Raw genomic sequence first — 27,924 nt, forward strand, 5'->3', positions numbered from 1 at the left:
ACATCTTGTTATTCCAGCTACAGGGGAAGAACAATGACTTGACGAGTGGATTCTGAGCAAGTGAGGCCAGGGCTCTAGAGCCCATGTATGGCCCAGTGTGCCTTGCTCCACACTGCAGAGGGTAGAATTTACTTGCTACTCCTAATCACATGGGTTATAGACTTTTCCTGTGAAGGGTTGGGTAGTACATGTTTCAGGTCATCGAGTCTCCATCTTAGTTCTGCTCTTAGGACATGAAGGCAGCCCCAGACAATACTAAAGTGTAGGTGCTGTAGCTGTGAGCAGAATGACATGCAGCTGGCTGGATTTGGCTGGAGGGTATGGCTTGTAGATCTTAGCTGGAAACGATTTTGAAATTTGCATTTTAAGCTCTCCAGTTTCAAGTTATGCTATTGATGGGGGACTTATAATTAAACCAAAAGTAATTACCTATATTGATGCAAATATTTCTTGATATTTTTTTTAATACTGCTGTTGTTCCTAGAAAGATTATTGAGGACATAATCTTGCCCTGGGTTAAGCCAGTCTGTAGAAGTAGGTCTTGTATTTGCTTTTCCCCCATTTTCCCCCCCAAATCTCTTGATCTCAGATTAAACAGCTCACAGCAGAGATATTGAAATTTCTGCCAAATCCAAGTGTTAATAGACCTGGAGTCAAGGGTTCTACCTAGATTCAGACTAGTCACTTTACCATTTAGGCATAGCTGGGGCATGCTTTTCCCTGGCTGGACAATCCCTGAGGCCTAGAGCATCCCACAACCTTTGAAAAGTGAACAGGGCATACAGCATGCTGATGGCTGATCTGTTTACATGGAAAACACAATGTTCTGGCCCGAAAGACATCTTTCACAAATAGTCTGATCTAGGGAATTCAAATCTCAAATCATTTGCCATCCATATTGAAAAACTGATTGGTTATCAAAAATGGTCTAGGGGTAGGGGGTATAACTCAGGTAGAATGGGTGCTTAGCAGGTGTGAGGCCTTATGTTTACACACACACACACACACAGCACACCTGTGGCCTGGGTATACAGCAGTATCCTGGGTCTATGCACCTCTGCAGAAGAGGCAAGCAGGAAGATGGAGACCGGCTCATTTTCTGCTGGAAGCTGGGAACAGTAGCACGTGTGGCGCTAGCAGTTAATAATTACAACAATACCAACCTGAAACACTTTTGAGGTGATAGGGCTCACATTTATTGTTTTTTCTATCTTGTCTTTTGGTGAAATTGGAAGTATTCTTATGTCCCTAAGCCACTAAAAAATAAACATCCCTGTTTCTTGCTAAACAAACAAAATAACAAAAACACTCCAACAAGATACCCAAGACTCAGACTGATGCCTGACTTTCACAACACATCCGGCGCCTCCTCCTCTTTCTGACAGAAACAAATAGCCAAGATAATCAACTTACAGAGGAAGGGTTTGGACTCCCTTTTGGAACTTTCAAGTCCTGCTCCATCACTCCCTTGTGACAGCTTTTTTAATGTAGACACTCAAGTGTTTTGACTTGGACCTCACCCCCACTGTCCTGAGCCAGGGTAAGGGAATACAATAGTATCTCCATCTCTGAATCCTGTGTGGAGATAAGCATGCAAGGAAGTCTCCAATGCACGCAAACGTCCCCTCTCAAAAAGAACAGAACTTGCTAAAGGGAAATACATGGCCTTGGACCCATTGGCTCCTGGACTTACAGGGTTCCCCCCACTGCCCATACCATGCTAGGCCCGTTTGCAATGGGAGAGCAATCTTCTCAGAGAGGAAAACAGACAAAAAAAGCAGTACAGAATGGCAATCTCACCAAGTGCTGCCAGGGCTCAGGTGATAGGTGACCCTTGGACTAAAGACTCTAAAATTGAACTGTAGTCACCAACCATGGTCTAAACAATATGTGCAGGGCAGTGTGCCAGGAGCTGGTTAAATGTGCCTGCTCTATCCGGACCTGAGGTTACTTTTCTACATGCAAAAAAGGAAAGGGTAAATGCCAGTTTGAGATTTGCTAATGGGACAACTTCCTTTATTTGTACTAAGGATACATAACATGAGCTTCGTAAAGGCTCAGGCCTGTAAGCAGGATGCAGTTCTAATGGAAACACTCCCATGTGCAATTGTACCATACATAGCAGGGTGATACATTATGGTGATTTTGTACCTCCTGCTGTTGTTAGTTCAGCCAGACTTTGAGGAATGTTGCCTTTATTCAGACATTCTACAAATAGTTTTTTTTTTCAGAAAGGTAAGTATCAAATGAAAATTATGCTCCAAGACAGGAGAAAGAACATACAGCATATATACTGAGGACTTAAAAAATTGCACTGGAAATAATTTGCAATATGAAGCTTAATAATTTACTGAAACTCATGCCAGGCACTGGGTATTGGATTAAATAGAAGATTTTATTTATTTTTTTTGGTTGGTCGTGGGGCTTGAACTCTGGAAAATATTCTTAGTGTAAGGTGCACAGAAACTAGGAACTTTCATGTTAAGTGAAAGGTATTTATTTATCCTGTAGGGGTTGAACTCAGCGTCTCACACCTCAAACCTGCTAGGCAGGTGCTCCACCACTTGAACCACTTTGCCAGCCCTATGTTGGACTTTTGGTTGTTTTGGGAAATGAAGCTAGAATTCAGGGATCTTGGGCTTTGCTTGCTTATAGCTGGTGCACTACCACTTGAGCCATGCCTCCAGCTAGTTTTTTACTCCTTAATTAGGGATGGAGTCCTGCAGGGTTTTTTTTGGGGGGTGTGTGTGTGTAAAAACTTGACCCTCCAGATCTCAGCCTCCTGAGTAGGTAGGTAAGCCACTAGCACCCAGCTTCAATGTGACTTGTCTCAGTGACATGTTCGTATAGGACAGAAACCAATCTGAACCCTAGCTATGAGTTTTTGCTATGATTTGGGGCTGCAGTTTTCTCACTAGGGGTGCCTGACACAGTAGTGGAAGCTTGATGTTCTGCAATAACCACCTACAAACCATAGAATCCACTACAGATTACTATTGTGAGCCCTAGCCAAGATTGTATTCTGTAAATTCAATCTGACAGGCAATCTGCCCTGGAGAAGGTCGGGATCAGGAACCAATAGAGGTGATATTGCCTCCGTGGGCATTGTGAAAGAGGTGAGGGTGCTAAGAATCCATGTGGCGTGGGCGCATCCCAGCCTCCTGGGGTTCTAAAAGGCTCCCTTTGGCTGTTGATGCAAAAATCTAGTTATACATCCCAACTCTAATTCTTGCAACTCTGGTCCTCAAGAGATCTCAAATGATTCCTTACCCATAAATACGATGCTCCACAAGCCATTTAATACAGAGAATTTTGGCCCTAACAGACGTCACCACAATTCATTGAGAAATGTTAAAAGTTCCTTGAAATGGCTTTAAGTAGTCATGCAAATATTTGGTGATTAAAATAAAGCAGGCAAGAGTTTGGAATATACTTTATTCAAAGTAATTCATTTAAATTACTTTGGCTTCTAACACATGAACATCATCTAATTATATATAATGTATTTTCTAAAAGTTTACAATGACATGCTTACTTTTTAGAATCAGCTGTTTGGCTATAATTTGAGAGTAATAAACAGCTATTATAATTTTATACTCTATAGTGCTATTTATTTCAATGTAGCTATTAGATATTTAGAAAGCACACAAGCTCATCTAGAATATACAAATACATGTTTAAGTATTTACATTCAAAATGGTACAGTGCTAAAATACTAGATAAAATAGTCCTTTGTTTAAAACACATTTTAACTATTTCCTTTGTACTCTACCAACATTTTACTATTTCATGCAAATGAAATTGTCTTTTATTTCTTCAAAGATGATTTTGAAGTGTAAATTATGCCCCAAGGTTAGGTAGCATCAATGACACTTAGCTCACCTAATTTGGGTTGGCATGGCTGTAAGAATCTAAGGCCATTGTAGACTGGTACACAGGAGAGACTCCTGGCAAACTAGGTAACAGCAAGACTGCATGTTTAAGCCCTGAACTGGGTGGGGACACCAAAGCAAGTTCCATGATATCCTCTAGGCTGGGACATGGCTCTGGCTAAACTTCTTGCTTCTGGAGGTTGAATTTCACAAACTAGAGTGGAAGCAGAAGCATGGCTTGTCCTACAATACAAACTTCTTGGTTTCCCTCCATGTAGGCACTACAGGCAGAAGGACCAGTAGGTTCCACAAGAAACGAAGGTCAACAGCAAAGCACATGTACTGCCCCCCATGGCAAAGTTGCACTCTTGTGCACCAAGTGAGCACTGAAATTGAATGAATCACCACCAAATTCAAATGGCCAAGGAATACAAGCTGGGATGATTTCCAAAACACATCTGACATATTTGATAATCACTTCTTCCTCAAACATGTTCCATATTAAAACACAAGCACTCACAATGTGGAAGCTAGTATGCATGAGATAATTTGGGGATAACGTTTAGTTTAAAATTTTGATTACAAAACAAGATTTTATCTCTTCGCGTATAAAATCACCTATTTTATAGCATATGAATCTAAAGTAACCAATCTTATGTAGGGCGTAGCTTGTACTAATAAAATCCTAAAACCAAATGAAAGGCAATGAATACATTGCTCTACTTCAGTAGAGCCAATGTGGAGGCTTCAATGAGCACATATGGAAATCACTGGGGTGGAGGGAAGAAGGGGAGGGAAAACATGCTCACCAGACCCAAGTTTTGGCAACAGCACTCCAACCAAGGGCAGTGTTTTGGCTGGAAGGTAGCAAATGCTGGATTTGATGACTTTTTTTTCTGCCTTTTTTTTTTTTTTTTTGTGGCGCTAAGGAATCGAACCCAGGGCCTCAAGCATGCAAGGCAAGCACTCTACCACTGAGCCACCTTCCCAGCCCTGGATTTGATGACTCTTGATGCCAGAACCTGACAAAACGGGAACATGATTTGGGACTCACATGTATGGGATTATTGTAGCCGAGAGCGTTAAGCAACAGGAAACTCACTGAGCATCATTTTATATAGCCCTCCAAATTTTCAGATAAATGATAAAGAAATCTTAAAGGAATTAACAGTTCTATGGAAATAGTAGTAGAAGAGAACTGAGGGGTCAAACAGGAGATAACCCTAAAAATTTGTGGCCTCCTGTGTTAGAAGCCTTAAAGAAAAGTATAAGTCTATACTTATGTCACAGACAACAAATAAGTGAAAAAAGTGTTATTGTCAATGAAGGGTTTACCATCATCTTTAAAAAAAAAATCAGCAAAGTAGTTTTTATTTATTTAATTTATTCTCAAATACATCTTAAAAATAACATGTAGACATAGGTTCACAAATACACACAAAACAGTATAGGTTGATTACTTCATGAAGGGGTTTCCTTTGATTCCTTAAGTTGCTTTGCATAAAATTCAAAGCTTTCCTGTTAGGGAGAAAAGAAAGGGAGGTTACCATCAAGAGGTGATGGTGTGAAACTATAAATCACAAAACAGAGCAAGTAGATAACCAAGACTGTGGGACCCATGGCTCCCCTCAACCTTGGCAAAGCTTCCTGTTTCCTGAAAAGCCAAGTACAAGGGCTTCCAGTTTTGAGTTCAAGTTACCACCAGAGCGTATATATGAAGAAAATAACCAAACCTGAATATACAAGGTTGAGATATTTGAAATAAGCACAGTGTAGTGGCTTTCAGTTCAATGATATAATAAAATGGAATTATGGTATGCGATTTCTCATAGTAAACAACACTGTATTTCCTAGTAACTAAAAAAGAAAAAAGTCTTATTCTTTGGCTATTGATTGGCCCAAGAAGTTCCATCTTCAGTGGAACTACTCCAGGCATGTGATAGTGTCACATCTATCTGTACTTCAGGTCTGAGCAGACCCTGGATTTGAATCCTGGTCCCAGTGAGCCCTGGGCTGCCTCAGGACAGCAAGACTCAGCCCTCAAGGCCTCCTCAGGGTTCTACACCAGACCTAATCCTTGTATAATTAAATAGTCAACTTACCCTTTAAAAAAAAACAAAAAACAACACATTCTTACAAGGCAACTATAATCTGTGGAGGCATTTTCGCCCCTTAATTAAGAAATACTCACAGGGGGTTCAGTGAAAGGGACAGATTCTCCAGCATTCTTCAGTAGAAGTGCGTAACGCTTTAGAAATAAATCATTCAATTTTGTGTTCCTTGCAGTTAACTGCTCGTACAGTGCTTTAGCAGATGCCACATCTTTGTCCAAGACTGAGCAAGTTAGAGAAGAGAAAGATATTAAGAGGGCAGAGGTGATCTTTCTCCTTTGCTAGAACACTTGCACCCTTCACTCAGCCTCATTCACTCTGAAGGAAAATGACACACAGGGAATTTTAGAAGTGTTTTTAGAGTAACACTAATTGTATCAGGCATTTCAGTTATTACATTATTTTTTTCGACATTTTTAATTAGCATCAATTAGTTGTACAAAGGGGTTTCATTTTCACATGCCCATCCTTGCATACAATGCAAACTGATCAGACTTACCTCAACACTCTTCCAATTATTTTGAAAACCATTGATAAATGACCACAAACTGAAGTTCTCAATTATAAAAAAATACATGGGTGTGAAAAGAGCAGCCATCAATCTAAGCAGCAATCAAACTGAGTCCCATTTACATCCTCAGCTCCTCTCCCAGAGGGCCTGCAACCTTTTCTCCTACTTCCGCAGAGTGCCTCAGGTTCCATCCTCTTTTAAGAAGATGCTCAGAAACTCGAGCAATTTCCCTTTCTCTCTATTCTGCCTAATTTGGTAGCAACACCTAAATGTTTTATGTGTATGACATCATTTCATGTTACTCAGAAACTAGAAATCTGAGGAGGTTAAACAATGATAGCCCTATTTTGAAAATATTACATGTTCCTTTCAAAAGAGTAGACAAATGGAGAACTAATACACTAAATCTGATTGTTAAGCCTGTTACATGGTCAAAAATAAAATTAATTCTTTATTTACTCCATGCTTCCAGTGAGCAAATCAGTGCCTACGTAGCAGATGGAAAAGGATCCCTAGTTTTAAAGTGCTAAAATTTTCTACGTTTCCCTCTATGTAGACTGTATGGAAACAAGGGAACAGAATGGTAAAAATAAATCTGGCATTTTAACTGAGACATGAGGTTTTATTGTTCAGTTAACTATTTAAAAGGAGTGGGTAGGCAGGTGAGGCAGACACTGAAGGAGCAGGAAGGCTATGAAGGCTAGTGACAGTCTCAAATATGTACCTGCTTTGTGTTGCTTTTTGTTGCGGGCAGTGAGCCCTGAAGAGACTGGTTTCTAGTATCTAAGTCAAAGTGAATGTCCAGGTCTTTCCAGGATCCTGTTCAACAGACCTGAGCTACCATGAAGACCTCAGAGGTATTTCTCAATGTTAAAATTACAATGGCAAATTATATTATATTTACAATGTAAAATTATTTTTCTTCACTTTAAAACAGTTTAGAGTGAATTGTTAGTACCATATTAGGATTACTGGCTGAAACCTAGTTGACTATACTGTATATAAATATTTAAATCAGCCATGCACTGGTGGCTCAGAAGCTGAAATCTAAGGAGTGCGGTTCAAAGCCAGCCTGGGCAGGAAAGTCCATGGGACACTCATCTCCAATTAACCCCCAGAAGACTGGAAGTGGTGCTGTGGCTCAAGTGGTAGACCACTTGCCTTGTGCTGAAGAGCTCAGGGACAGTGCCCAGGCCCAGAGTTCAAGCCCCATGACTGACAGAAAAGAAAAAATTAAATCATGTAAATAATAAAGCAAAATTAAACTTATTACCATAGCTTTTCATAGCGGAACAGTATGCTTCTTCCTTTTCAACTAATTCAGGAATCAGTTCTAACAGAGTCTTTAATACTGGTGCCTAGGAAATGAAATATAGGTAACATTGCCATTTTGAAACAAACTCATAAGACTAGTAAAATACATCACTGACTTATCAACATCTTATCAGCAAATCTTGATAATAATTAAAACAAAGCTGCATGTTCTACTTAATGAACTATTCTCCTTTCTGCTATCTTAACATCTGATATAGATTCAATAATTTACACCCAAAATAAAACATAACGGAACTTACCTTTCTGAGTATTTTACAAAATACCTAAACATAAAATCTATCTCAGATGAGTACTTTAAATGTCTAAAGACTGCTTCTTTTGTCAACTGATAATCACACCAAAAAGTTATGAAATCTCAATGGAGAAATAGCTTTTTTGTTTGTTTTTTGCCAGTCCTGGGCCTTGAACCTAGGGCCTGGGTACTGTTCCTGAGCGTTTTCATTCATAGCACTCTACCACTTGAGTCAAACCTCCACTTCTGGCTTTTTGGTGGTTAAGTGGATATTCCTGCTGGGGTTGGCTCTGAACTGAGTTGCTATGCTAGGATTACAGTTGTGAGCCACCAGTGCCTGGCTCTTACAATTCTTAACATGTGTGTGTGTGTGTTGAAAGGAATTTCTTTGGAAGAAAAATCAGGTAACATAAATATTTTATAAAGCAAAGATTTTCCTAGTTTAAAGATTGATATTTACTGCATTTCAAGAATTTAAAATGTTTGAAAGAATTACATCATATTTGGACATATGTCTGAAATATTTAATGGGAACTTAAATAATTTCCAATGTGAAACTTTTAAGCTTACTTTGAGAACATTAGTCAAAGATCAGGTAAGAGTAAGTATTTTTATTATTTAACAACTTACAGACTTAAAAATTAACCAGTATTTGAAAAATGGACCTGAGGCTTATGAGAAAAAAGATGGGACTTTAATAAATATAAATAATAAATAAACATTACAGTTTGAAACTTCATCAAGTACCCAAATAATTCAAGAGTTAAGTCCGAGTTAAAAATTTTTGAGCTATATTTAAAAAATAAGGGCTGGGATGTATCTCAGCAACACAGTTCTCACCTAACAGTAGAAAGACCCATGGCTCAATCCCCAGCACCACCAAATAACATCATCATCATCATCATCAAATAGGACTTGATCCTGTTACAGGCAATATATACTCCCCTTTTACAGAATAGAGTAACTTTAACAATGTGAACATTAATTTAGTAGTGAAATGGCTCACTGATATGGCTTGTGTCTGATACTTGTCAGAAGTAGCCAGCAGATAGGAGATACTTAGTAGTGGTCAGACTCCCTTGGTGGGTGCTACTGCATTGTTAATCACACCCAGGTGACCTCAGTGACAAGATTTACCTTCCAGGAAAAAGGGCCCTTATTCTCAATACACCGTTACATAAAGTTGTTCTACATTTCTCATATGACTAAGGAGGCAAGACTGACTCTGAACCAACATCCTAAAAAAGTAGGCGATAACAGGCGAAGCCTTTAGTCTCTCTAGTGTTTTTAGGTAAGATTCTGAAACAAGAGCTTTTATGTTAAACCATGAAACCAAGCACTGCTGCGTTACAGCATCCTGCATTTATTAAGAAGTACAGCACAATACCTTTCCTTGTTTCTGAGAAGTCCTGACACAGAACACCGACAGAATCGAGCTTTGTTCAGCAATTGCACCACATCTCTAAAAAATTAAAACATTATTCAATAAGTAGAGGTTTTTGATAAACAAGTAGATCAAGGTGAATACTTTCAATTAACAAAGTTCGCAATAATGTAGTAGTGTATCATTACCAACAAGAAGGCCTAATAGTCAATCAATTTCTTTAAGTGAGAAAAAAGAAAACAAGTTCAGGCTATGCCAGGCTTTGGCGAATGCAGTCCTTGGCACTGCAAGAATAAAGTTTGTTTAAAAAGAAAAAGGAAAAATTAAACTAATGCTTCAACAACCTAAGAACAAGGTTTAGGACTGCAAAGAGAAGAGGAAAAAAGAAACACTATTCCTCTCCAATTATACTGCCAAGCATTCACAAGTGAGCTAGGGATCATAAGGTTAATTATACATTTAATAAGGTGTCAGGGAGATAACTGCTCGTTTCTTTATAAAAATTAAAATGTACAAAGCAAGTTCTCTTTAAAGTATAATTACCTACACTTATGCATACAAAAGGACTGATTTCAATCTCTATTTTATAAAAGGCTTTCATTGCAACAGACAGCCAGTGCTTGAGAAATAGACAAAAGTTAAACTCAAAAAAAGTTTATATGACAGACCAGATAAATCAAGTGTCTATCCAATCTAAAATGCTATAGTCAAATCAAATATAGCAAGACAATATTTTAGTTTACACTCATCATAGATGTCATTCTCTTAAGTTTCTAAAAGCACATTCCTCTTTCAAAGCTTTAACACACTGTCAATATTAAAACGAATAGTATAAAAAGAATTCTGGGGGACACACAGAACGTTTACATTATGAACCGATGTTTTCGACATCTGTATGTAAAGTGTTCTTCTCTGAGGCAAGAATAATCTTTTACTATTTGACAAGCAGGTAGTGGATGAGTAAAGGCGTATCATCTGGAACCTCAGTCGACTGAAGGGACAAAAGTGACAGAATCTGTTGCTAGTACTTCAGCCCTTAGCTGTCGCTCAGGGCCCCGAGGCAAGAACACAGGCTAGAGCGGCTGCAAGGGCAACAGCCTGCCATCTCCTGCCCAGGTTATGGGTAAATGTGCTCCTAGGAAGAGCCAGAATGATTATGGCTCAGAAGAAACCCACAGAAGAGTACCAAGTGCTGATTTCTAGATAACTATCAAAATAATGTGTGAAAGGTGATTAAGTGCCATCGTGAGAATTAGGTGTTTACATGCTAATATTCCTAGTGTTTAGTTATATACACATGAAGACAAAACATAGTGTCTATTTCACATGTATAAGTTTTAAAGTTCATTTTTTTTTTTTGGTCAGCTGTGGGTCTTGAACTCAGGACTTGTGCACTGTCCCTGGGCTTTTCTGTTCCAAGGTCAGTGTTCTACCACTTTGACCATAGCTCCACTTCCAGCTTTTCTGGTGGTTAATTGGAGATGAGTCTCACAGACTTTCCTGCCCTGACTGGCTTTGAACTATGATCCTGGCTGGCTTTGAACCACAATCCTCAGATCTCAGCCTCCTGAGTAGCTAGGATTACAGGCATGAGCCATCAGGGCCTAGCTAATGTTAAAACTTTTGATACAAACAGCAGCTAAATAAAACAATTAAAAAACCCTTATAAAAATCGTAATTGCCTTTTCCTTAAAAATAGACAAGTGAGTCGAAACAATCAGGCAAACTCCCAATTTGTTGGAATTCTCTATTAAGGAAAAAAAGTTAAAACTCTAAAAGCCTTATCAATCTGCATTTCCCCCCAATATATATAATGTTCTCTGTTAATCCGGAGAACAATTTTTAGGTATTTCATCAGACCCAGATGGAAGATCAAAACAGGAGCTCAAACAAATGGGTACAGCTTCACCTTCCCTATCTCTTTCTTACCATATCTCACAGCTGGTAGAAGTGTAAGTGAATATAATACTATTTACTATCAGAAATTGGTCCCAGGCCTCAATTTGACACAGGGAGTCTACACAAACACAGCCGCTGGCAGGATCACGGTGACTGTTTGACTGCCACCTGCTGGGAAGGGCTCCCCAGCGGTGCCTGTTTGTGTACACTGCCAGTGGCAGCTCGATCAGGCACCGCTCCATCGCACTTGGTGCAGCTTTATAGTTAGTGCTGTTAAAATGGCATGAATGCAGTTGTCTCCTTCCTTGAAGATTGCTAATTTAGCTGCAAGTGCGGGCAACAGAGACCTGCATTTGTCATTTAATGTGTCTGTGACACGTAAGTGAATAGAGAGCAAATTCAACTCTTAATAAACCTTGAATACGGCACTGAGAATGTTTGAGTATTCAAGTGAGAAGCTGTACTTAAAAGCAAATATTTCCTACTTTTTGTTTGCAAACTGTGTTGCCATGGCGATGCACAGTATTTAGCGCATTGAAGAAATTAAAATAGGCAATCAAAGAAATTCTTGTTTTGCATTACCTATCTGCACAGAACATTTGTCTTAAAATCATTTCAGCAAAACTCAGTTCCCCAACCCATAACCCCTACTTGTTGTTAAGAGTAGTGCTAGTCTTATTTGGCACCGTTATGAGCAGCAACTACAACCTATGACCTAGTTCCTCGTTCCACAGCCTCACTGCCCATTTGAACCCAAATGTTCTAGCAGCACCATCCTTCATTATTATATTTCTGCACACAATCATGTCTAATCCAGAAACTTCCCAGTTTACTTGTCATTACCATAGCCCCATTGTTTCATGAATCATTACCTGTAAGAGTGCTCTGGCATCATCCACCTTGCCCAACTCTACCAGCTGGAGGAAAAGATCAGTGACGGGTTTGTAAATTGCAAACTGATTGGCCAACCTCTCTGCCATGATGCTTACTGGAAAAATGAGAGGTTAAAAAAATTTTTTTTTCTTAAAACAGTGGAATGATTTGTTTACCACAGAAATCTGGTCAAATTTTGCCAGAGAGAAAACATGCTTGTATTCTTTAACAGAAACAACCAACTTACACTTTTCCATTGCTGGGTCTAGCTGCTCCTCTATTACTTTTCTGAATAAATATGACAAGCCAAAGTACTGAGGTTGTATCAGTTGGTTCTCTGAAGTAAGCATATTTTCAATGTTTTCTATAGCTACATCTATCTTATTGCTGTAAAATAAAGCAAAATAAATTGCAAAGAAATATTGCCAGTTTCAATATAATTTTAGATTCACTTATACAAATACTTTAGAAAAAAAGGGAAATATATTTATTGCTAGATTGTGTATGTTCTGTATGTCTATGTGTGTGTATGTGTCCTGGAGCTTGAACTCAGGGCATATATTTATCGCTAGATTGTGTATGTTCTGTGTGTCTATGTGTGTGTATGTGTCCTGGAGCTTGAACTCAGGGCCTGGGTGCTGCCCTGGAGCTTTACTGCTCAAAGCTAGCATTCTACTCTACATTTCTGACTTTTTGATGTTTAGAAATAACAGTCTCAAGGACATTCCTGCCCAGGCTGGCTTCAAACTGCAATCCTCAGATCTTAGCCTTCTGGATAGCTAGGATTATAGGCATAAGCCAAAGAGCATTATATGCAACTACAATCATATTTAGGTAGCAAAGGAGTAGTTCATGCTTAAGTTGTTTATTTTACTTTATAGCTGTTAAGACAAAAACAATCTACATATACAAGAATTAAGAAAGATTTCATCACAAACATTTCATATTTGGCTTTGCAGCCACTTGGATGTAAAAGTTGTTCAAGAGCTGTGATTTTATCTTTATAATTTAGGAGCCATTACTATAAATATTTTGTTAAGGTAGTGTTAATATATTCAAAGGGTATTTTCACATCTCTAATTCATAGTCATATCAATTCTCTTTGACAGGAACTATATTTTTGGAAAAATACCAAATACTAAATTCCAACAAAAAAAGTCATCTTCACACTTTACATTGAGACAAATCAATTTCATGGCTTTATTAAGCAAATTATTAATAAATTCTCTTCATGACTGCCTTTTTGATTAAGGCAATCTGAAGTAACCTATAACTGGTCCTTCACAGTTATGATACGGTCCTCCAAATCCAAATAACTTTATGTTGAAGCTACGGCATTAAAAAAGTAACTAAAACTGTACTTCAGTGGCAAAGCACTTGCCTAGCAAATGCAATGTCCTGGGTTCTATCCACAGTATCAAAAAAGAACACACAGAAACACAGACACACACACAGACACACACAGACACAGACACACAGACACAGACACACAGACACACACACAGACACACACAGACACACACACACACACACACCCTAAAACTGAGCATCCTGTTAGAAATTTTGCTTGAATAAAACGTGTTTGCTATATACCTGAATGCTATGTAAACTTCTTAAAATTTATTCAGCTCTTACTTGAGTATTTTTCCACTTAAAGCAATAATCACGTTCTCTCACTAGACATATAATTTAAAGTTCTAATTAGGAAAATAATTTTGAAGAATAAAAATAAAACAAAACAATTATTTTTCTATTAAGGAACAGGAACAAAAATCCTACAAAAATAAACATTAAACTTTAATATCATTTTTCATTAAATAAGATTCAGTACTAAATACTTCTTCCAAAAGCATTAAGAATGAAAACAAAATTCTGTAACTGTAGCCCTATGCTCAATTTTTCATTGGGAGAGGGGTAGGATAAAAATCACAGAGACTTTCCTATTTGGGCTGGCTTTGAACTGCTCCTCAGATCTCAGCCTCGTTAGTAGCTAGGATTATAGAAATGATCTACCCACACCCAGTTGAAAATGTATTTTAAAAAAAATTGCTTTAAAAGAAAGTGCACACCAAGGGTCTCATGTATGCTACGTACATGCTCCGTAATCCTAAAAATGCTTACTTTTAACAGGTTTGTGAGGGCCTGTTCCACACAAGTGTTTCACTTAAGAGTGGAGTGTCATTCTCAAGTATTCCTGACAAATGAAATTGTTTTTGTAAAGAAGTGTTTTTGACAATAAGAGGCCAGCATGCATGTGTGTACACATAGGTGTACACTTATAAAATATATACACATATACAATATATACATTCATATATACTTGTTAAATAATGTACATTATATGTAACTAATAAAAACAGGTCTGAAGCTGTGTCTCAAGTGATAGAGCTCCAGATGACCAAGTGCAAGATCCCATGTTCAAATCCCAGCACAAGCAAAAAAGAGATGGGCACAGATGGCTCACATCTGTAATCTTTACTACCCAGGAGGCTGAGATCTGAGGATTGAGATTCAAAGCCAGCCTAGGCAGGAAACTATGAGACTCTAATCTCTAATTAATCACAAGGAAAAAACAAAAACAAAAAACAAAAAAACAGTTCAAAGTGAGTGGAGCTGTGGCAAGTGACAGTCCTAGCCTTGAGCAAAAAAGCTCAGGGACAGTTCCCAGTCCCTGAGTTCAAGCCCCAGGACCTGTATGCACACAAACATCTGCACACAAAACATTTTAAAATGCAATTAATTATTCATAAATGTCAGCAAATAATCAGAAACAATAATCTGACCGGCCATTTCCACAGCAGCTGACATAGTTTTCAAAAGTTTAAGAAGATTTTAAAGGTGCTATCTGATATAATGCTCAATGAAACACTTACTTCTTGATTTGGGCCAAAGCAATGTTATTGATGAAAACCATATTTGAGAGTCCAATTGAGTCAAGTCCATCTACCATCTTCTGAATGGCTTCTATGCTTTGAATGTCACCCTTAAGGGCCAAAGCCTGGATAAGGCGGGTCACAGCTAACCTAGAAGGGGTCTGCTGCAAATTCACAGATGTTTGTAGAGTTGCTAGAGCCCCTAAAGCCAAGAACAGAGGACAGTTTTCTTATATGACCCATACTGATTTTAATGCATCTTGAAAGCCAGCTTTTAAATATGAACATCAAATGGCTATATGCAAAAAGCCATGAATAATTTATTACATATTACAGAAAATATCAATACTTCATGAGAAATCTTTTAAAAATGACTTATTTGACTATCTGTACAGTATTAGAGACCAGAGAAATTTCTTCCTTCTGCCACAGAAAGAACCCAAGTGTTACTGAATTCCATTCAGGGATGACTTTTCACGAATAACTTAAAGGAAGCTGATGAGTTTACAGAAGTATAAATAAGGATGAATATTAAAAATTAATGAGCTTCCAAAATTATGTCACTTTTACTGGATTTATACTTTGAGGTCCAAACAGATCATTCAACTTTCAGACTAACAGACTTATTTTGTATGGCTTTTTTTTACTAACAGATTTTATTTTACATTACATTCATTTCATATGGTTATAACAAATGTTTTGTTTTCTTATTTAAAATCCCCTGATTGTAAGTACTTGATGACAGTTAAATATAGAATACTCTTCTAATTTACTGCCTCATGTACAAGTGTAGTAAAACCCTGGTAATAAACAATGATAGGAGGGATGTAATCACCATTATCACTACAACAAAACTTCATGGCTTTAGAGCGCTTCAAGTGGTGTAACATAGATAGAACAAAGTCTCTCCAGGCAGTTTACTGAGAATAGCTTCTCTTTCACAGAAGAATGGGAAAGGGTAATTAAATGGTCTATTAAAAACAATACAATAAAAGACATGAAGAATTTAGTCTTCATACTAAACTATTGTAATTCAAAAATCTATAAATCTCAATTATTGAGTCTCAAATAGGCAAAGGGAAAAATAGGTAGTTTAAAAAGCATACTCAACAATATTTTATAAATGCATATGCACATATAGGAAACATAAGCAGTTTTATACTGTTTAAAAATACAACCTACAGAAAATTAGCTTGATATCTTGTTAACTGATAGTCATATACAGGTAATTAAACTTGAGTATTTTTAGTACCTAAATACATTGTTAGAGAAGGTCTTCCCACTGATGGATAAAAATACTAACAATGCTGGTGATAATGGAAACTCAAATTTATTGAGCACTTGCTATACTGCATAGCATTTACCATATTGACACAGAATTAAACAAGCTACATTCATAATTACCTGAGTTAAGTATCAATTTTATAGATAAATCTCTGAGGTCTTTCTCAGTGATTTTGAATATTTCACGAGTCAAAGCCATATTGATGGATACCACCTTGAGTCTAACCATCCTCTATATGAAAGAATAGTGAGGAGACAGATAACTTCACCATCTACCCACAGGGAATGCAAGATCTTGTGACATAAGCATATGCTCACATAAAACTTGACATCTGTGTAGCTTAGAGGACACTGTAAATGGTATCCATTTGCATCTCTCTCCCTAAATCTTTTCCTGCTGTAACTCAATTCCAACATTTACTCAATTATCCCATAGTGAGAGTGTACTGCCATGTACCAGCCATTAATAGTTTATAACAGTACTGGTTTATAAAATTCCAGTAAGATTTAATTGGTTTTATTTTTTACTTCCTTAGAAGGGCTTGATAAAAGGAAGTGGCAAGAAACAAAGACAAAAGAATTGAGGGGGATTTATATTTAAAAGCAAGCCAACACCACTGCCATCCTTTCTACAACATGAAGTTAGTCTGTGGCAAGGCTGTGGGGCGTGGAGGTAAGTAGTGGGGGAACCTCTAATTAAGCTGAAACCTCACAGGAATCAAAAGTTAGATTATGCAATTTCTGATTATTTTCAAGAGGAACTTAACATATTAGGTTTGATCTGGCTCCAAAATCAATCCTTGAAGTTAAAAACTTAAGAGATGTGAAACTACTTTATAAACATGTTAATAAGGAATAACACCATTATTTCAGACCAGGAAACTACCTAACATTTAATAGCTAAAATGTCTTCCCTATCTTAAAGTGGGTTTTGTAGTTATGCTGACAAAACTGGGTGTTACCTTATTTACTAAAATTCAAGCCTAAATCTTTTTTTCTCTTTCTTTAAAATTTTTTATTATTAAGTAGTTGTACAAAGAAGTTCCCATTCTACAAAACAGTATATATACAAGGTGTCTGACAACATTGTCGTCCATTCAAGCCTAAATCTTAATGTGAAAAGCTTGTTACCTAAATTTAAGAGAATCTTCATTATCTCCTTTGGGAACTCATTCCTAAGACTTTGTATCCCAATCTACCCCACAGCAAACACATAAACAGTCTCCACTAAACCACAGCCCTTGCCCAACCCTCCTCAAAGTCATCTCCACATCTACCTTGTATTAATCTCTTAACACCCATTTAAAAACTCTAAACTCCAAACAAACACTGTATTTTATTGTTTTTGGTATTATGAACTATTTAAAAAGTATTAGACTAAGTTTAAAAAATCAATATTATAATCATTTGGTGCACAATCCTACACATTTAACACTCAATTTAACTCATTTGCTATCTTGCACACAACCAACACAATATGCAAAAAAACAACTGCTGGGAATTGTTTCAGATGCTTGAAAGTATGTTAATTTCCAAAGCAAAATGACTTGTGCTGTGAATTTTAACGCACTTGAAAGCCTGTACTTTCTCTCGTTCTGGAACACAAATTTTGCATGTCTGAAGAGCTGTGATTCATCTTAAGAAAACCCATCTTGTGTTAAATGGAATGGAAACTGGACTAAGTGGTCAAATGACAAGTACATTCATATTCAAGCTGTATTATAAATGCATGTACAGTAATTTACGTCTCTCAGCTACCACAAAAGGCTCTTGATAAGCAGGTAATTTGCTAAATGGACTCCTTTATCCAAGTATTCGAAGGGCGTTACAAGAAAAATCTGCAGAGGCATTAATGTGACGTAAAGGTCAAGCATTGTGACATACCTTTCAAATAATCCCGCCTAACTTGCGTTATGATGAGGAGGCTGTTGGCAGCATCGTTCAGTGTGAAGCCCTTGATGTGGGTCTCAGCGCTAAAAGAAGCAGACATTTAGAAAGGAATTACTGACATGCTTCTGATACGATAATAAATGGTTGAGCACCAAGGTGAAATTATAAAAACTACTGTTCGTATGTTAAAAATATTGCTGCAAAATATCGACCTGGAGACAGCTTTTGTGTTATCCTGTCAATGGTTATAGAAGGATAATTTTTTTTTGCATTCTGACAGATGACAAAGTTGGAAATGAGCAACAAAAGAAACAAAGTACAAGATTTTTTTTAAACAATCGGTTCAGATTCTTGAATGCTGACATATTAGATGACTAAAATAACTGCATGCCCTGCATTGTTCAGCTGTATCCGAAGCTGGATACTTTTTCCTCTTTTTTCTACATTCACCATAATTATAAAATGTAAAACTATTCTTCTAGCAACAAAAATGAACATTTATTTTCAGCACTGTGTATTTTAAATATAAACTAATGCATATTACTAACCAACACCATATTATTTGGTTGATTAATTTTCAAATTTCTGTCATCTAGATACATACAGTTCTTAAAGCTTTTATGCACACTGCAGAACCAAAACTGTTGTTACACTGATTTAAAATTTTCACCTAACACTTTTGTCCTAGCCTTAAATTTAAAACATATCCCTCAACTTCTTAAAACTTAAGAGCAAAAAACTGCTACTTGACACTAAAACCTACATGATTAAAAACAAACTCCTAAAAATCTAACTGGAATGATTTCTTTGCTCTATTGTAGACATCTCTGTCAGTGAAACTAGTTAGGAAATCCCCACAGGTCACGAGGAGCAAAATCAAGTGCTGCCATTGCCTTACAGCGCTCAGTGGTAACGTCAGTGCCAACCCGGACACGGCTTGCCAGCATGAACCCATAAACTGAGCAGACTGCAAAAGGAGCAGGGCCACTGCTGAGTTATTCTCAAATAATCCTCTAAAAGCGTGATGATGGATGTGCCCAGCCTCTCAGTCACTTTCAGCCTCTTGCAGTCCCACGATGCAGGATTTTCTTATCCCCCTCCTGTATCAATCCTCTAAATCCTGCCAAAGCAACCACTGCTCAGTTCGACTTTTTCTTTGTCCCATCTGTCAAAGCTCTTAAGTCAACAACTCATACACGAGACTATAAATTGCTTAAAATAAAGTATTTGCTTTTTCAATCTGCAGCACAGTTTAAGTAAAAATTAGAACTATTAATACATGTCAAAATATTACCTAGAATTTTAAAACAATGGGGTAAGAAATTTCTTACTATACAAGTGTAAACTACAAACCTTTTGAAAAAAATCTCAAAACACAACATTCTTTTCTGATAATCTCTTCCAACCTTAAGAAGCTGCCTACTCATTACAAACTACCTTGACATAGTTATCAAAAAGAAAAAACTCGACAGCTATTATGTAATATATGCTTAAACTTGACCATTCACAACAAAAATGTTTCAAACTGGCAATACAACTTACTGATAGCGATCCTTATGGTGGAATCATTCATGCAAGACAATAAATTTATTTTGACTCCTAATTTTAACTTTTTCCAAAGCCATCAAACCAAACTTTCTATGCCAAAGGAATATTCTTTATCTGTGATATCTAACAGAGCTAGCCATTAGTTATGTGTAGCTATATGGTTATTGTGAAAGAGAACAGCAATAACATAATCTAATTATATCTAATTTGAAACAATTTAAACAGCAATGTAAAGCTGGCAGCTACTAGATCATAGCTGCATATAGTTTCACTTTTAAACTACCAATTTTTTTTTTGGAGGGCCCGGTTGTGGGGCTTGAACTCTGGGCCTGGGCACTGTCCCTCAGTTCTTCAGCTCAAGGCTAGCGCTCTACCACTTGACCCACAGTGCTACTTGCAACTTTTTTTTTTTTTCTGCTTATGTGGTGCTGAGGAATCTAACCCAGGGCCTCAGGCATGCAAGGCAAGCACTCTACCACTGAGCCACCTTCCCAGACCCCCAAACTACCAAATTTTAAAAGAAAAAACTGATGGTAAAAAAGGTATCACGTTGGGCTGGGAAGGTGGCTCAGTGGTAGAGTGCTTGCCATACATGAGGCCCTGGGTTCGATTCCTCAGCACTACATAAGCAAAAAGAAAAAAGCCAGAAGTGGTGCTGTGGCTCAAGTGGTAGAGCTCTAGCCTTCAGCTGAAGAGCTGAGGGACAGCACCCAGGCTCAGAGTTTAGGCCCCATGACCCGACCCCCCCCCCAAAAAAAAGGTATCATGTTGTAACTTACAATCAATTGCAAAAATTAACATGTTAACCAAACATGACAGTATTACAGGGAAAGTTCCACATTAGCCATTTCAGAGTAATGTGTAGATTATGGATGTGCTTATATAACAAGAGCATAGGCCATTAGTCAATGTTTGTAATTTATTATTACTTTGGATTAAAAAGAACTGGCCATAAATTTAAAAAAATCTGTAAGTGATACACTTAGACTTATATAAATGACAGAAAAACACAGGATGCTACTAAGGACAGGAAGTTACTAAAGACAAGAAAAAAATGACCCTCAAATCACCTGAGAATACCACTTAGTGATACCAGAGATTTATTATAATAATTTATATCCCTTAATCTTTGAATAAGCAATGTCTCTTCTGAAGCAATTCTTTACAAGTAAATTCTTACTTTATAACACAGGAAACTAAAAAAGGAAGTTGTCCTCTTGAAAATGTTCCAGCCATGGGATAGCACATGACTGTAAATACAACACGCAGTGGTGGAAGCAGGGCTGGGGGCTACTCAGAAAGGCCAAGGCCACTGTGAGCTACATTTTGAAATTCTGCTCAAAATATAGCAACAATTTTTTTGGGGGGTCAAGAGAACTGTCAACTATTACTTTTGAGGTTTTCATGACTTGTTGACAAGTTAAACAAAATTGTTAATAAAAATTATTATAAGTCAGATGTATCTTACAATATTCCAGAGACAGTAGAACAACAAAGATACTATTTTTCAGTATATGGGAAATTCACTGTTTTTAAGATTGAACTAAGCAGCATTATACAGATAATTATAACAACACATTGCTATTCATGGAGATAGAACTGCCAGAATAATTAGTACAAGAAGTTTTGTCCCTGTTATGGGACATGGTCACCCTATTACAAATAGTTGCTTATAAAAAAAAAAAGGTTAACAATTCTGTGTGTGTGTGTGTGCACGGGTGCGCACGCGCTGTCCCTGAGCTTCTTTTGCTCAAGGCTAGCACTCTACCACTTATACCACAGCACCACTTCTGGCCTTTTCTGTGTATGTGATACTAAAGAATCAAACCCAGAGCTTCATGCATGCTATGCAAGCACTCTATCATTAACCCACATTCCCCGCCTCAACAATTCTTTTTTACTTTGATCGCTGATACAGAGCTGGATGGTAGGGGAGAATATGCCCTAGTCTAGTATTGGCAAGGAAGTAGGAAATGAATCCAGAGAAATTACTTAACAGTTGCTAATTAGAACTTGAACTTCCACTTCTGAATTCCCAGTCCAAGGTTATTTTTAAAAAATATCCAGAACAGATTTAACCCAATCTAAAATTCTATGTAGTTAGATACAAATTATGATTGTTTCAATGGAAACAAGTATCCAATCCCCAGGCTGATTCACGGCATTGAATTTCACATTAATTGGACACACTCAGATACATAGAAAGGCAGAGTAAACCTGGTGGGAGGTGTAAATGTGTGCTATAAGTATATAGAAAGTCTCATAAGTAACATCAGAGTAGAATGGTGTTTAGCAGGGGTTGGGAAGGGAAAAAATGGGGAGATAATGTATACCAACAGTACAAATTTTGTTATGCATGTTAAGTCCTAGAATCCTATACAGTGTACAGACCTATAAGTCAACATACTGTATTATATACTTAAAATGGCTAAGAGGGGAGATTAGTGTTCTCTTTTCCTCTTGCGCGTGCGCGCGTGCACGCACACGCACACGCACACACACACTCTGTTTACTGTTCATCTGCCTTTGTCCCACTCAATAAATTTCATGAATAAAATAAATTTCATGACCCTTAGGTAAACTGCAACTGAAATTTGAGAACTATATGTGGTTGGTGGCCTTCAATGAGAGGTATGTGCGCTGCCTAATAACACTGCCTTCAATTTCTAAGCTCATCTTACAAACATTTTGGTTTTTTTTTTAGTATGCTCTATAATATTTGTGACATGTTACCACAGTTCACCACTAAAGGTATATGAATAATCATAATCTGAGACATAATTCTTTAATCACCTGGGATGCTTAGTATACATTCCACATCCTACCCATTCAACTGCATCAGAACCTTTCATTTTGCCATAAAGATCCACTGTGATAGAACAAAACCATAATTGTGAAGACATTCTAATCAGTGCTTTAAAGAAATATTTCAATGGAACCAACCCAGATGCCCCTCAGCAGATCACTAGATCAAGAAAATGTGACATATATTTATCACATTATATATATATATATGTATATATATATATATATGTGTGTGTGTGTGTGTGTGTGTGTGAATTCTATGCCTTCATCAGAAAGAATGATACCACCTCATTTGTTAGGAAATGGAAAGACTTGGAAAAAATATTAAGTGAAGTAAGCTAGGGGAAAGACTTGGAAAAAATATTAAGTGAAGTAAGCCAGGCCCAAAGAAACATAGGTCCCATGGTTTCCCTTATTTGCAATAACTAATATATGTCCAGAACAAGCAGAAAAGGTCAAAAGCTATGTACAAATAACCATATAAGATGATGCTAAGTGAAATGAACCCCAAGATAGGGAAACAAGAAGTTTTATCTTTGTTGCTGTTGTTTTTAATGTATTTACAATGTACTATGTGATTTTTTGGTTCTTTTGTATGTTCTTCCCCATAGTAGAACCCCTGTTTTCACTGTATTTGATTCCCGTGCTTTGCATCTTGTATATACATTTTTCTAATTTGGGGAATACTGAAAATAAGGATACAGGTTGACTCACTGTAACAATGAGATATACAAGACACTATGTTGAAAATGAACTTTACCACTTTGGGTGGGGGGAGGGGAGTTGGAGAGGTGGGAAGAAAGGGATGTAGGGGGAAAAAAAGGAGGGGGTAACAATGCTCAATAGGAAATGTACTCATTACCTTACTCATGTAACTGTAACCCCTCTGTACATTATCTTTACATTAAAAATATATTAAAAATGTAAAAAAATTTTGAATATTTTTGGGACCAACCTTTAGGACTAAATGGTTTTAAGTTTCCTCCTTATTCTTTCTCATTTAATCATGCAAATTTTCAAAGCAAGTCTACATTTTTCCTCCCACTTTAGAATTGATTATTAAGGAAGAGCTTCACAATAATTTTCTGAACTAGTAATTTTTAAAAAAAGTAATTCTTACCCTTAACTCCACTGGTTACATATATCAGAATACTGCTCAATGTAAAACTGTCCAGGTCACTAATTTAGAGTATATAGAAACATATTTTTGAAACATTCTAACTAGAATACTAGTAAGTATGGATCAGATGAGTAATATATTTAACACTAATATTTTCTAGTGACTTGATCCAAGATATTAATTTTTTGAAAAGATATTAATATTCTAAAAGTACTGTGACAAAAATATTTTCAGAGGGGTAAAACTAATCAAGGTGCATTATATTCATAAAGTGCTTTGTTAAATTGGGGAAAAAACAAATCAGGCCAAAAATCAGCTGAGAGTATTTATCTTAGAATTCACATTAGGAAAGGCTGACCTTTTCCACTGAAAACAAATTGTTGACTGATCAAGCAAGGAATGTGTATATTCTCTTCCTTTTTGGTTAATAATAACTCAAGTTTCCAAAAAAGCAGACAGAGCTAGATAAATAAAATAACAATAGGAAACTTCTGCAAAGAGTTTGAATCTTTGGGGATTAGCCCAAGAGTCAAAATAACTACAATCACCACATTAAAAAGAATCCAAAGCCAAGCTTTGGCCTGAGGGCATACATATATACTCATAGCACTTAAAGAAGCTGAGGCAGGAGGATCATGAGTTTAAGGGTTAGCCTAATTAGCATGGTGAAAACCTCCAAAATCTAAAACTACAAAATAAGGAGAAAGCAAAGGCATATGCATTTTCTATCTCAAGACTTCCTTCAGTATCTCAAAAGGCTTTTTGTGCCTATTCTGATTTTTAAATTCAGGGCTTGGGGGTGCTGTCTCTTAGCTTTTTCACTCAAGGCTAGCATTCTACCACTTGAGCCACAGAGCCACTTATGGCTTTTTCTGTTTATGTGGTACTGAGGAATCAAACCCAGGGCTTCACGCATGCTAGGCAAGCACTCTACCACTATGCCACATTCTCAACACAAGGATTTTTTTTTTTTGGGTCCGGTCGTAGGGCCTGAACTCTGGGCCTGGGCCCTGTCCCTCAGCTCTTCAGCTCAAGGCTAGCACTCTACCACTTGAGCCACAGCGCCACTTACGGCTTTTTTCTTTTTTGTTTATGTGGTGCTGAGGAATCGAACCCAGGCCCTCATGCATGCAAGGCAAGCACTCTACCACCGAGCCACCTTCCCAGCCCTCAACACAAAGGGTTTTTATTGTTTTTAATGGACATGTTACTATGCACTCATTAAACGGAAGAAAAAAATGGAATCTCCCGGAGGTAGGCAGTTTTCCCAAGCCTTAAAAGTCCTTGGTGTCTGCATTCTATCAAGCTGTTCCTATCACAAAAAGTACATGAATCAAGCTGCCTTATTAAAGCTAGAATAAAAATTATTTTCTATACACGGGTATCTAAAATTGTGCATATAAAATGAATAAAATATACTATTATTTTGATTGATATATGCCCACTGTTAAAAATTTTAAAGGCTAAAAAAATCCATAAAATTAACTTTTCATTTGATTTTTATTAGTTGAGACTAATCAAGCAACTGCCACTACAACACAGAAAAAACACACATATACACAAAACAACAACAAACTCAATAGTAGCCAATTTTTTTTAAATGTAAAGTTTAACAAATGAAATATTACTTACAAATCTTTCACTTCCATTGCTTGTACAAAATTATCCTTCAACAGAAACTTTATAAGAGTGTCGTAAGTTTCACTGCTAAACACAGTATTTTGCTTTTGTGCTCTCAGGAAAATATTATATGCATCTATGAGAAAAAAAATACAAAGGGACAGCATTATTCTGAAAAAGCAAAAATGGAAAAAAATAAAAGCAAATGAAAGTTTAAAACCCTAGTATTTCTGGATTAAAAAAAATCCATCTACTATTACAATTTCACAATGATCAATCAAGCAGATGATAGCACTCTTAAAATATTATTTCATCAAAATAGATGGTACCTGGGGTTTCTTTTAAAATAATTTTTATATTTAAGTGGATAAATTATGTTTGTGTCAATAAAAATGAGAAACAGCTCTTTTGATTTTATCAAATGATTACATCAGTTTAAAAATATATCACAAATCTATGTTAAAGTCCAAATAAGCCAAAGGTATAATTTAGATTGAGGAGAGCAAAAGATTCACTTTAAAGCTATCTTTAATCTATAAGTGGGTGGTTACAATGGTTAACATTTCAACACAATAGCATTAAAGTGAATATAGCCTATAATTCTAAAATTAGGAGATCAAATTATTTGGCTACGACAGGACTTATACAAAAACATACAATTTTCAAATATACAGGTATCTAACAAGTAAACTAGGCAACATTTGTTTGACTGATTAACAGTTTTATTTCACTTGTTCACAATAACTGTCAGTGAATGAAAAGATGTTACCAAAAGAGAAGTAACTACACTTTTCAGTCACTTACTTTTCTGAAATAAAATTACTTGGCTATAAACAGCCAACTGAAACTACAATCCACTCTTGTCTGTGTATAAACACATCACAATGGAGATAGAGCATAACTGAACTATCATGCACGGCCTCGTATAAACATAAGAAATGTAGAATATTTAACTAATAGTGGACCTGACATTAATGTTTAGAAGAACATTCTGTGCATTGTGATCACAAAATGATCATGCTCTTGTAGACATTAGGAATATCCATTATTTTCCTATGAACCTGGAAAGGCTAGGTCAAAAACTAATTTATCCTTCAAATTACAGCCAGGTGCTGGTGGCTCACATCTGTAATTCTAGCTACTGAGGAGGTTGAGATCTGAGAATCATAGCTTGGAGCAGACCCAGTAGGAAAAGATCTGTGAAAAAAAGGAGTTGTGGCTCAAGTGGTAGAATGGTAGCCTCCAGTAAAAAAGCTCAGGGAAAGTGCATAAGCTCTGAGTTCAAGCCTCAGGAAGACCAATAATAATACTGTAGTAATAGTAATACAATTTTAAGAAACACAACTATAGAGTATGAAAATATTTATATTTAATAAAGAAAACAGTTTAGTTAACTATGGTTTTGTAACTGTGGTACAAATCAGATTCTTATTTTGCCAGGATGAGAGTCAGGGCGTGCTTGGGATGCTTACCTGCTAGAATAGAGCTCTACTACTTGAGTCAAGTCTCTAGCCCTGTTCTTTTTTTTCTGGTTATTTTAGTTTGTTTTTTTTTGTTTTTGTTTTTTTTTGGGTCTGGCCATGGGGCCTGAACTCTGGGCCTGGGCGCTGTCCCTCAGCTCTTCAGCTCAAGGCTAGCGCTCTACCACTTGAGCCACAGCGCCACTTCTGGCTTTTTTCTTTTTGCTTATGTGGTGCTGAGGAATCGAACCCATGCGCTCTACCACTGAGCCACCTTCCCAGCCCCTTTCTGGTTATTTTGGAGGAGTTTTGCAGACTGCTGCCAGGGATGGTCTCAAACCATGATTCTCTGGATCATACCCTACTAAGTAGCCAGGATTATAGGCATGAGCTAATGGCTCTGGCTGTTATTCAGCTTTTAAACAAGCCTTCCAACAACAATCCCTGTTAGTCATGAAATTACCAAGTACACTGCCAGCCTGCTGTTTGTAAACATCTGTATGTTCCAGGGTGTTGGCACAAAGTAAAACATAAAAAACCCCACAGATAGGCAATAAGAAATTCTATTATTAGCTATTAATTTCTCATCATTAGATACCTAACTTAGTCTATATTTTACTTTGGGAAATGGGGGAGAAAATCAAGCTATTCCGTAATTTCAGCCTACTTACTGAAGTCTCATCATGGCTTCGCAAAACAATTTAAAATCATACTATATAATAACATGACTGCAAAAGAACTTGTCAATCAGCACATATTTTGCATGTGTAGGCATATAAACGTAACATTTCATATTAATACATACATACCTAGAGACATCTATAGACAGGTATTTATCTGTATCTATATATTTTAAATTAAAGAGTTTGTTTTGTGCTGCTGGGGATAAAAGCCATGACCTGTAGATGTTAGGCAAGCACTACCAATGAACAACATCTCCATCCCCTACGCTTTCTTTTCTAATGCAACAAGATGTAATGTCATTGCTGTATACTACTTAACAACTACATCAGCTACTGAATAAGAATATATTCTATGATCTGAATATTTAAAAGCAACAAAATACCTAGAAAATAATATTGTTCACTAAAAATGTGGTAACTGTGT

The 27,924-nt window shown here is 36.9% G+C and overlaps 1 protein-coding gene across 1 annotated transcript in view; it reads right to left on the reverse strand.

Moving 5' to 3' along the window:
- Positions 1-5,245: 5,245 nt before the first annotated feature.
- The window catches only part of Lrpprc (leucine-rich pentatricopeptide repeat containing), a 95,339-nt gene continuing 72,660 nt past the window's right edge, over positions 5,246-27,924 (reverse strand). The window contains exons 30-38 of the mRNA XM_013017979.1: positions 25,370-25,493; positions 18,259-18,347; positions 15,091-15,292; positions 12,465-12,604; positions 12,217-12,332; positions 9,449-9,523; positions 7,768-7,852; positions 6,064-6,206; positions 5,246-5,390 (exon numbers count right to left, since the gene is read on the reverse strand). Coding sequence (XP_012873433.1) covers positions 5,334-5,390; positions 6,064-6,206; positions 7,768-7,852; positions 9,449-9,523; positions 12,217-12,332; positions 12,465-12,604; positions 15,091-15,292; positions 18,259-18,347; positions 25,370-25,493 — 1,031 coding nt within the window. The 3' untranslated portion in view covers positions 5,246-5,333. The remainder of the gene's footprint in view (positions 5,391-6,063; positions 6,207-7,767; positions 7,853-9,448; positions 9,524-12,216; positions 12,333-12,464; positions 12,605-15,090; positions 15,293-18,258; positions 18,348-25,369; positions 25,494-27,924) is intronic.

This window comes from Dipodomys ordii, unplaced genomic scaffold (genome assembly GCF_000151885.1).
Source record: "Dipodomys ordii isolate 6190 unplaced genomic scaffold, Dord_2.0 Scaffold37, whole genome shotgun sequence".
NCBI classification, from domain to species: domain Eukaryota; kingdom Metazoa; phylum Chordata; class Mammalia; order Rodentia; family Heteromyidae; genus Dipodomys; species Dipodomys ordii.